General features: G+C 45.3%; 1 protein-coding gene across 2 annotated transcripts in view; it reads left to right on the top strand.

Annotated features, from left to right (window-relative positions):
* The first annotated feature begins 1,108 nt into the window (after positions 1 to 1,108).
* Positions 1,109 to 11,463, top strand: part of PRKAA2 (protein kinase AMP-activated catalytic subunit alpha 2) — a 55,345-nt gene continuing 44,990 nt past the window's right edge. The window contains exon 1 of one of the 2 annotated variants that reach the window (XM_055140614.1): positions 1,109 to 1,263. In XM_055140614.1, coding sequence (XP_054996589.1) covers positions 1,170 to 1,263 — 94 coding nt within the window. In that variant the 5' untranslated portion in view covers positions 1,109 to 1,169. The remainder of the gene's footprint in view (positions 1,264 to 11,463) is intronic. The other variant, XM_055140616.1, reaches the window with a different exon arrangement.

The raw sequence follows: 11,463 nt of genomic DNA, 5'->3' as shown, positions 1-11,463 counted from the left end.
CTGTCCCACGTTAGTTAAAATATTTTTAAAAAGATTCACAAGGGGAACCTGGACCCGGTGCGGCATGGAGCACTTGGCCTGCAAGTGTGAGGCCCTGGGTTCCACATCTAGCCCCAAGAAAGCAAAGAGTTCTCCCATCTGAAGACATGCACACATTGATGCCACCCATCCGGGCAGTGAACAATTCTTAGGCCCTGGAAGGCAGGCGAGGCTGGGGAACAGTACAATATGGAGGACAGAGAGAGAAGGAAGGAGGCTGGTTGGGGGAGGGGGGAGGAGAAAGAGAGACAGACAGAGACAGAGAGTCAGAGACACAGACAGACAGAGAGAGGAGAGAGAGAGAGAGAGAGAGAGAGAGAGAGAGAGAGAGACAGAGACAGAGACAGAGACAGAGACAGAGAGAGACAGATAGACAGAGAGAGAGAGAGAGAGAGAGAGAGAGAGAGAGAGAGAGAATCATCACCCAGATGCATGGAGAGAGAGAAGGAGGCAGGTGGGAGAGGGTATAGAGAGAGGGGGGAGGGTGAGGGAGAAGAAGGGGGAGAGGGAGGGACAGAGGGAGGGAGAGAGAAGGAGGGTGAGGGAGAGAAAGGGGGGAGAGGAGGGAGAAAGGGAGAGGGAGAGAGGGAGGGGAGAGGAGGGAGGGGGAGAGAGAGGCAGAAGGAGGGCAAGAGGGAGGGAGGAGAGGGGGAGAGAGGGAGAGAAGGGGAAGGGAGGGAGAGAGGGGGGAAAGGGAGGAGGGGGAGGAAGCAAGAGAGAGAGGGGGAGAGGGAAAGAAGGGAGAGGGAGGGAGGAGGGAGAGAGAGGGAAAGAGAGAGAGAATGAGAATCGCCACCCACCCACCCTAGATTTTCTCCTGCCTGGATCTCGCCTCCCTGAGCGTTTCTAAGCCCTCACGCCGTGTCCCGCTTCCCCGGCGGGGGCTCGCGCGCGGCTCCGTGGGCCCCCCACCCCTCCCTGGGCGGGCAGTCGGGGTGCCGCCGCCGGGCTCGGGAGGGGGGGTCCGGGCTTCCCCGGGGCGGGGGCGGGTCCCCGCACCCCCCGCACCCCCCGCCGCGGCCCGGGCCGCACACCTGTCGCGGCGGCCGGCGCCCGCCCCCCCGCGGCCCGCTGCACTGTGGGTAGCGGCGGCGGCGCGGGCGCCGGGCGGCGGGGAGCGCGCGCCGAAGATGGCAGAGAAGCAGAAGCACGACGGGCGGGTCAAGATCGGCCACTACGTCCTGGGGGACACGCTGGGCGTCGGCACCTTCGGCAAAGTCAAGAGTTGAGTGCGCGCGGCCGGGCGGGCGCGGGCTGCCCCGGGAGCCGGCGCCCCGCGGCAGGTGGAACGGGCCCCTCCGGGAGGGGGGGACCCGGGGCCGCGGGGTCGCCAGGGCGGGGGGCCGGGGGCGGGGAGAGCCCGGCCCGGGGGGCGTAGGGGGAGGTGACCGGACGCCCGTTCCCGGGGGGTCGCGAGCGCCGCGCCCTCCGGGACGCCCCCCGCGCCCCACGCGGCGGCGGGAGGGGGAGCGGGCGGGGCCGGGCGGGCGGGCGCGGGGGGCGGCCGAGGGCCCGCAGGTGCGCCCGACTCCGACCCCGGCGAGGAGGGTCGCGGCGGGAGGGGGGACGCGCCCAAGGTCACCCCGGAGCGGGCAGCGCCGGGATGAGGGCTAACATGTCGTCCCCGCGCCCAGGGCGCTGACAGTTCGGCCGCTGGGTCTGGGGCGGGGTCTGGGGCGGGGATGGTACCGGGACTGGTACCGGGACTGGTGCGGGGACCTGGTACGGAGACTGGTACCGGCACTGGTACCGGCACTTGGGCGGGGACCTGGTGCAGGGTCTGGTACCGGGACTGGGGCGGGGACCTGGTGTGGGGTCTGGTACCGGGACTGGTACCGGGACTGGGGCGGGGACCTGGGGCGGGGTCTGGTACTAGGACTGGTACCGACACTAGTGCGGGGATCTGGTACGGGGACCTGGTACGGGTTCTGGCACCGACACTAGTGCGGGGATCTGGTACGGGTTCTGGTACCGGGACTTGGGCAGGGACTGATGCCGGGACTGGTGCCAGGACTGGTCCTGGGACTGGGACGGGGACCTGGTGCGGGGCATGTGGGAGGCGCCTCGGAGGCGGGGGTGGGGGTGGGGGCCGGGCCGGGGTCCCCCCCGCTGGTTCTGGAAGGTTCCCGGCTGGGGCCAGGAAGGGGGCACAAAGGTTACCTTGGTGCCCGACCTGGGGTTCGGGGCGCGGACCGGGCCCCAGAGGACCTGCCCCGTCCGAGGTGATGGAGGTCTCGGTGCTGGAATCCCAGTTTTACAGGACCGGGCTCGGAGTAGAGGGGCGGGAGAAGGCAGGTTGCTCAGGGAATATTTTATTTCGCAGTAGCTAAGTAGAGGACTTTCCCTTTTGTTGTTGTTAGTGAGTCACATGGGACTTAATTCATTTGTCCTCGTTGCAGAGCGCAGAGCGGGAGGCAGGCATCTTAAAAACGTGCAGATGTGCTTCCAGGGCTGCGCATCTAGAATTAGAAGTAAAAACCTTGGCTCTTCTCCACCCTCTTTTGCTGTAGAAAATATCGGATGTGTAGAAGTGGGCATTTTATTCCAAGGACATTTGTTTTCTTATAAAATACTATTTTAGCTTCCAGATTTTATTTATTTTACTTAATTAAAAAAATTTTTTTTTGGTTTTTGGAGCCACACCCTATATGTAGTGCTCAGAGCTTAACTCCTCCTGGCTTACTCCTGGTGGTGGTTGCGGGCAAGGCAAGTACCTTCACTCCTATACTATCTACCCAGCCCAAGTCAAGACTTGTTTAATATGTAGGAGAAAGTCTTTGTTCATCAGGGGCCAAAGATCAGTGTCTCTCTTTCACTTCTCTCTTGCTTTTGCTCAGAACCCACTTATTAAGTGCTTGCAGAGTGCCAGGCAGTCCTGTGAAGGAGGGTGTATAGCCAGAAACAAAGCTGCATTAAGACCCCTTCTGAGGAGTTTATATCCTAGGGATGACAGTCTATTTCGCTTATGTATAAAATAAAAGAAGGCTTATAAATATCTAACTATATGTTAAAAATTCATAAAATATATGGCATGTATTATATAGTTGATGCTATTGAGAAAAATATGTCTAGTGCTATTGAGAAAGTCAGAGGAGAGAGGAGTTGAACTTGCAGCATTGGGCAAGTCCTCACAGACAAACTGGTATTTGCACAAAGACCAAAGTGTTGGGCAGGTTCAGGGTTCAGCCCATGCTACCACCTGGTTGGATTCCCAGCACCACCAAGAGCACCACCTGAGCACAGAGCCAGGAATCACCCCCAGGCTACTGTCTGTAGCCATTGCAAAAAAAAAAAGGAAAGAGTTCATAAAATTTTTTGTAGTCCAACAAGGGTGTTGAACTCCTGGATTCTCTTTCAAAGACCTCATAAGTGAAAGTGAATTAATATTGGGAGATAAAGGGATAAAGGGACGGGATTAATGCCTGCAATGTAACTTGTCATGAAATAGCTTTTCTGTGAACCATTGTATTACAACATTATAGTTTCTCAATCTACCTTTGTTGTCTGGGCATGTACACTCTCTGAGTTGTATGGGTCTGGAGAGCTAGTACAGCGGGTCAGGCACTTGCCTTGCAGGGTTCGACCGGGTTTGACCTCCGGCATCCCTGATGGTCCCTCCGAGCAGCACCAGGAGTGATCCCTGAGCACAAAGCCAGAAATGATCCCTAAGCACCACTGGGTATGGCCCCCCAAAACTAAACAAAAAAAAGAGCATAACACAGCCCTAAATTTAGTGTTACACTTTTATTCTCCTTTTAAAAGTGTACTGTTTTCTGAGTGTAGTCTAGAGCACCATCAGATCAGTCAGCCCTTTGTAAAAGGACACATGGAATTTCTCTTGTTTATATTCTTGAAAGCTTCCAGGCACTGACTTTTGCAAGTACAGATCAACAGAATGTACTTTTGGTTTTAAGAAATCCTTTTCCTAGAGGACCCTGTCTAGAGAACAACCAACCAGAGGGTGCTCCTACATCATGCCAGAAATTCTGTGAAGCTAGTCTTTTCCCAAACTTGAAATGAGTACAGTTGTGTTCTAGTAAAACTTTGAGAAGGTTTACAGTCTAAAGGGACTCACTCAATGCTTTAAGGGCACATTTATTTAAAAAGTAACTTTATTGAGGTATATATTCCCTGTCATAAAAGTCACCAATTCCAAGTATACAATGATTTTTGGCAGCTTTGCCAAATAGTGAACTGTCATCAGTTTTATAACATTTTCATCACTACAAAAGATCCCTAATTTTTTTTTACTTTTTTTTTTCTTTTTATTTGTTGGGGGGGTCACACCCGGCGATGCACAGGGGTTACTCCTGCCTCTTCATTCAGGAATTACTACTGGCAGTGCTCAGGGGACCATATGGGATGCTGGGATTTGAACCCGGGTTGGCTGCGTGCAAGGCAAATGCCCTACCCGCTGTGCTATTGATCCAGCCCCCAAGATCCCTAATTTTTTGAATTTAAAATAAAAGATCCCTCATGCCCAGTCACAGTTAATACTTAGTCCCACCTCTATCCCTACAACTCCAGTTTTCTGCATAAATTTGCTTTCACAGACGTAAGGCACTTGCACAACATAGTATGTGTCAAATGTTTTTTGCTGAATAACATTTTATTGCTCGATATGCCACTTTCTGTCTGCCTCCTCACAGCTGACCACAGTTGCCTTTTGGGTGAACTGTTACAGCACCATCAACGCAGTTGTAGGCAAGGATTTTTGTAGTAGACATTTTTTTTTCGGAGTAGATATTTTTAATAGAACTTCATAAGGTTAGCATATTTTAATGCCTCATTTTCTTAAGAATCTGCAAGCTGTCTTTCGAGGCATTTAATACTAATTTAAAACCCTACCACAGGGCCAGAGCAATAGTACAGTGGCTAAGGTGCTGGCCTTGCATGTTCTGACCCAGTTTTGCTTCCCAGCACTGTGTAGGGGACTTCAAGCCACTGCAGGAATGATTTCTGAGCACAGAGCCAGGAGTATGTCCTGAGCACAGGGGGGTATCAAGAAAGATAAATAATTTATCAGTATGCCTCCCAACTCTATATTTGCAACACATATCACTGAGTTACCACTGAGTTACATCAGTAGCTCTTTGCTCATGTTCTTTTCATTTTCTGAATTGTTTGCCATCTCATACATTGACTTATAAGAACTCCTTGTAAGTTTTGGTTGGAGTGAAGTACAGTCAGCATAGGTAGAGTGTTTGCCTTGAATGTGTCCATCCTGAGTTTGATTCCTGACACCACATATGGTCCCCCTGAGCCCACCAGGAGTAATCTCCGAATACCACTGGGTGTGGCCCTAAAACAAGCAAGCAAACAAACAAAATACCAAAAAATTATTTACATAAAAATTCTGGATGTTTCTTTTTGGATTTGTAAATCATATATATTTGGTTTTGGGCCATGCTTGTTTGGCAGCTGTTCCCATGGAGGTGCCTGAGGGAGAGGCACCTGGCTTGGGGCTTGGGGGCCTGTGCAGGGCTGGGGGTCAAACCTAAGGTTCTGGCATGTAAAGCGTGCACTTCCTTTCTTTGAGCTCCCCCCCAGGCTCCCACATATTGCATATCACTGTATCACTGTCATCCCGCTGCTCATCGATTTGCTCGAGCAGGCACCAGTAACGCCTCCATTTCGAGACTTGTAGTTACTGTTTTTGGCACATCAAATACACCACGGGTAGCTTGCCAGGCTCTGCTGTGCGGGCGAGATACTCTTGGTAGCTTGCCGGGCTCTACAAGAGGGGCAGAGCAATCGAACCCGGGTTGTCCACGTGCAAGGCAGACGCCCTACCCACTGTGCTATCACTCCAGTCCAAATATATTGCATATATATACATATATATATGTGTATATGTATATATATATGCAGCCACATTATCAAGTTTGGTGGTTAGAGTTTGGATCTCATGTTTGAGTGTTGATGAGTCTGTGCTTTGTGTTTATAGCTATACCACTTCTCCCACATTGCCAATATATCCAAGGTATTTGGCCCCTGTTCCCCAGTGACTTCTCTTTCTCATCTTCTTCCTTCCCTCCTAAATTTCTTCCCTCGCTGTCCTCCTCCTTCCTATACTCTGGGATAAAGGCAGTCTGGGCATCCAGAGTTTAAAAAATGTTGTATTCCCTCATTCAGTTATTCTCTATACCACAGATAGATTATCCTGTGTTTCTCTCCCTCCTGCTGGCTACAGTCAACATGGTATCTTCCAGTTCCATCGAGATTGCAGCAAATTGCATAATTTCATCATTCCTTGCAGCTGCATAGTATTTCATTGTATATATACATGTCACGTTTTCATAATTCATCCATCAGTTGTTGGATTGTTGGACACCTAGATTGTTTTCATATCTTAGCTGTTATACTAAGTGCTGCAATAAATAATGTTGTGCCTGTGTCCTTTTGTATATATGTTTTTGTTTTCTGGGTATAGATACTCAACATTGGAATTACTGCATTGTATGGCAGCTTAATTCTAAATTGAGAACTCTTAAAACTGTTTCCACAGTGGTTGAACCAGACAACATTCCTGCCAGTGGTGGATGACTTTTTTTTTCACCACATCCCTGCCAACACAGATTGTTCCCACTGTTTTTGATATATGCCATTCTCACTGATGTGAGAAAAGATCTCATTGTCATCTTGATTTGGATTTCCCTCATAAGTGATGCTGAGCATTTTTCACATGCCTATTAGTCATTCACCTGTCTTCCTCTGAGAAGTCTGTTCATTTTCTGATGAGTTCTTGAATTCTTTTTGCTGATTTTTGTAAATGCTTTATATATCCCGGCTATCAGTTCTTTAATATGTTGAATGTGAGTATTTTTTCCACTGAGTTAGTTATCTTTTAGGGTTAGCTGTGTTTCTTTTGCCATGAAGGAACTCTGTAATTTGATGTAGTGTCCTATTTGTTTATTTTTGATTCTTTTGCTTTGCCAGTGGTATATAATTGAAGATGCCTTTGAATTCCAAATCTTTGAGTGTTCTGGCTCTATTTTCCTCAATATACTTGTAGTTTCTTGCTGGATCTCATGGTCTTTGATTCCCTTTGTGCATGATGTGAATTATGGATCCAGATTTAATTTTCTACAAGTGGTTACCCAGTTTTGTCAGCACTATTTGTCGAAGAGGCTGTGTTTACTCCATTTCATGTTCTTAGCTCTGTTGTTGAAAATTAATTGTGCATAAATATGGTGGTTTTTTTTTTTTTGCTTTTTGGGTCACACCTGGCGATGCACAGGGGTTACTCCTGGCTCTGCACTCAGGAATTACCCCTGGCCGTGCTCAGGGGACCATATGGGATGCTGGGATTTGAACCTGGGTCAGCCGCGTGCAAGGCAAACGCCCTACCCGCTGTGCTATCTCTCCAGCCCCTAAATATGGTGTTTTGTCCTTGGATATTCAGCTCTGACCCATTGATGAGTGAGCCTGTCCTTAATCCAGTACCATGCAGTTTTGATCACTATGCTTTATTTTTATTTATTTATTATTTTTGGGAGGTTTAGGGCCACACTTAGCAATGCTCAGGACTTACTCCTGTGCTCAGGGTTCACTCCTGGTGGGCTCAGGGGATCATATGGGATGCCAGGGATTGAATCTGGGTTGGTTGCATGCAAGGCAAATGCCCTACTGGCTGTACTATCACACTGGCTCTTTATCACTATAGCTTATAGTAATAGTTTATAGTACAGTTCCAAACTAGGTAATGAAATACCTCCCAGTTTCTCATACACACACACACACACACACACACACATACACACACATAGTTTCTTATACTTTCAGTACGTCTTTGGCTATTTGTTATTTTTTCACATTTCTTGAAGAATGTTGTCTGAATTTGTATGGGGATTGTGCTGAATCTATGTAATAGCTTAGGTAGGACAGTCATTTTAACTATATTGATTATTCCAATTCATGAGCATGAAATATTTTTTATTTCCTAAGATCTCTTTCTAAAATAATTTAAAGTAAAAAATAATGTAAAATAATTTAAGGTTTTCATGGTATAGATCTCCTATATCTTTTGTTAAGTTGATTCCTGGACTTGATGCTTTTGGACACTATTTTAAATGGGATAAACTTTCATCACTTTTTCTTCTGATACATTCTCTATACATAAAAATGCGACACAAGGCTGGAGCGACAGTACAGAGGATTAGGCATTTATCTTGCACACAGCCAACTCGGGTTTGATTCCTAGCATCCCATATGGTCCCCTGACCACTGCCAGGAGTGATTCTTGAGTGCAAAGTCAGGAGTAACCCCTGTGCATGGCCAGTGTGACCCAAAAAGCAAAAAAAAGAAAAAAGGTGACAGATGTTTTTGTGTATTGATTTTTATAGCTGGCTAACTCTGCTATATTGGTTTATTATTTCTAGGAGCTTTCTGGTGGACTCTTTTGGGCCTTCTATGTATATTTTCATGTCATATGCAAATTATGATAATTTGACTTCTTTTTTGCCAATTTTGTGCCCCTTGATTTGTTTTTCTTATCTGATTGCTATAACTAGAACTTCTAATACTTATATTGAATAAAGTGAAGACAGTGGACATCTTTGCCTTGTATCTGATCTAAGAGAAAATGCTCTGTTTGTCACCATGAAGAATGATACTGGCGTAGGTTTGTTGAAGATGGCCATTTCCATCTCTATTTTGTTGTGAGTTTTTATCATGAAAGGATAATTGGATCTTGTTAAAAGTTTTATCTTTATTGGTTGATGTGATCATATGATTTTTATCTTTCCTTTTACTAATGTGGTGTATTATGTTAATCGATTTGCATATATTGAACTCTCCTTGCATCCCTGGGATAAGTCCCACTTGATTAGGGTGTATGATTTTTTTGGATACGTTGTTGGATTCAGTGTGCAAAAATTTTGTTAAGGATTTTTGTGTCGATGATCATCAAAAGATCATCTTTTTGGAAGTATCACTGTCACCTTTGGGTATTAGTGTAAAGTAATGTTATCTTCATAGAAGTGTTGGGAAGGATTCTTGTGTCTTTGATATTTCAGAAGAACTTAAGGAGTAAGGACAGTAAATCTTGTAAATAGTCTCTTAAGGTTTAATAAAACTCACCAATGAACCCATCGTATTGTGACTTTTGTTCTTGGGGGGATTCCTAATCACTGTTTTAATTTCCTTGTGATTGTCCTGTTTAGCCTTTCTACTTCCTCCTTGTTCAGTTTTGGGAGATTACATGATTCTAAGAAACAATTTCTTCTAGGTTCTACAGTTTAAGAGCATAAAGTTGCTCATAGTAATCCCATTATATTTTGAATTTCTGATGGATGTTTTAATTTATCTACTTTTGTCTCTGATCTATTAAAACATTTTCTGTTTGTTTTTTTTAAACTTGTGAGTCTAGCTAAAGGTTTATCTTTATTGTTTATTCTTTTGAAGAAACAGCTCCTGGTTTCATTGATTCTATAAATTGCTTTTTGCTGTTGTTGTTTCTATGTTGTTAGTTTCTGCTCCCGTTTTCACAATTTTCCTCCTCCTTTTTGGATTTGTTTGCTCTTCTTTCTCCAGATTTTTAAGACATGTGCTTAAATTGCTAATTTGGGCTTTTTCTTCTTTCTTCTCACTTATTAATTTATTTATATTTATTTATTTATTTATTTATTTATATTTTAGGCCTTGGGGGTCACACTCTATGTTGTTCTGGGTGTATCCTGGCTCTGCAGTCAGGAATTACTCCTGATGATGCTTGGCACACTGTATGGGATAATGGGGATTGAACCCGGGTTGGCTGTGTGCAAGGCAAGCATCCTACCCATTGTACTATAGATCCAACCCTTTTTCTTCTTTCTTAATGTAAGCCTTCAGAGCTATAAATTCCCTACCCCTTAGTACAGCATTTGCTGTGTCCCCTAGATACTTATATCTTGTATCTTCATTCTCATTAGTTTCAATCTTTTTATTTCTTCTTGATTTTCTCTTTGATCCAGTTGTTGCTTAGCTTCCACAAGTTTTTTTTTTTGTTCTTTTTGTGGTTAACTTCTGCTTTCATTGGCTTATTATTGTGGTCTGAGAAGGTACTTTGTATGATTTCTATATTTGGAAATTTATGTATGTTTGATTTGTGCCCTTGTGTGTAGTCTATACCAGAGAATGCTCCATGTGCAATGGAGAAGAATGTGTATTCAGCTTTTTTGGGCATGAAAAGTCCTGTGTATGTTGAATAAATCCATTTCTTCTCGATCCTCATTTATGGCTCTTGTCTCTTTATTAATGTTCTATCTGGTTGATTTTTCTAGCATTGAAAGTGAATATTGAAGTCCTCCCACTACTATTGTGATTTTTTCTTTTTTTTTCTTTTATTGAATCACCATGTGAAAAGTTGCAAAGCTTTCAGGCTTAAGTCTCAGTTATACAGTGCTCAAACACCCATCCCTTCACCAGTGCACATATTCCACCACCAAGAACCACAGTAAACCTCACCTGTGTAGCTGATAAATTTCACTTTACTTTCTCTTTACTTTGATTACATTCAATATTTCAACAAAAAACTCACTGTTTTTGCTTGGAGTTTCCCCCCCACCCCCCAAAGTCGGACCTGCTGAAAAGAAAGCATTTGATAATTTGTTTTCCATTGCTGAGAATGAAGAGATATGAGGTTGTGTGGTCACACTAGCGGCCGCAAGATTTTGGATTTCTGTATTTTAGTATTTTAGTAACTAATTCCGGAGAAATTTCTGCCAGAAGTTGCATCATTGCAAGCTCGTACCTCTTTGCTACTTTATATTCCACAGATGAGTGCAATCTTTCTATGTCTGTCTCTTTCTTGCTGACTCATTTCACTCAACATGATACTTATCATGTTGATCCACCTATATGCAAATTTCATGACTTCATCTTTTCTAACAGCTGCATAGTATTCCATTGTGTAGATGTACCAAAGTTTCTTTAACCAGTCATCTGCTTTTGGGCACTCCTTTTTTTCCAGATTGTGGCTATTGTGAACAGTGCTGCAGTGAACATAGAAATGCAGATGTCATTTCTACTATACCTTTTTGCCTCTCTGGGATATGTTCCCAGGAGTGGTATTGCTGGGTCAAATGGGAGCTCAGTTTCTAATTTTTTGAAAATCATCCATATTGTTTTCCAAAAGGGCTGAACAAGTCAGCATTCCCACCAGCAGTGAAAAAGAGTCCCTTTCTCCCCACATCCATGCTATCACCGGTTGCTTTTGTTTTTTGGGATATGGGCCAGTCTCTGTGGCATGAGATGGTACCTCATTGTTGTTTTGATTTGCATCTTCCCGATGATTAGTGATGTAGAGCATTTTCTCATGTGCCTCTCAGCCATTCGGATTTCTTCTTTGGGGAAGTTTCTGTTCATTTCATCACCCCATTTTTTATCGGGTCAGCAGTTTTCTTCTTGTGGAGTTCAACCAGTGCCTTGTATATCCTTGATATC

Source organism: Sorex araneus, chromosome 5 (genome assembly GCF_027595985.1).
Source record: "Sorex araneus isolate mSorAra2 chromosome 5, mSorAra2.pri, whole genome shotgun sequence".
Taxonomy (NCBI): domain Eukaryota; kingdom Metazoa; phylum Chordata; class Mammalia; order Eulipotyphla; family Soricidae; genus Sorex; species Sorex araneus.
Note: the sequence above shows the minus strand (reverse complement) of the source record. Positions and strands in the feature narration are given on the sequence as shown.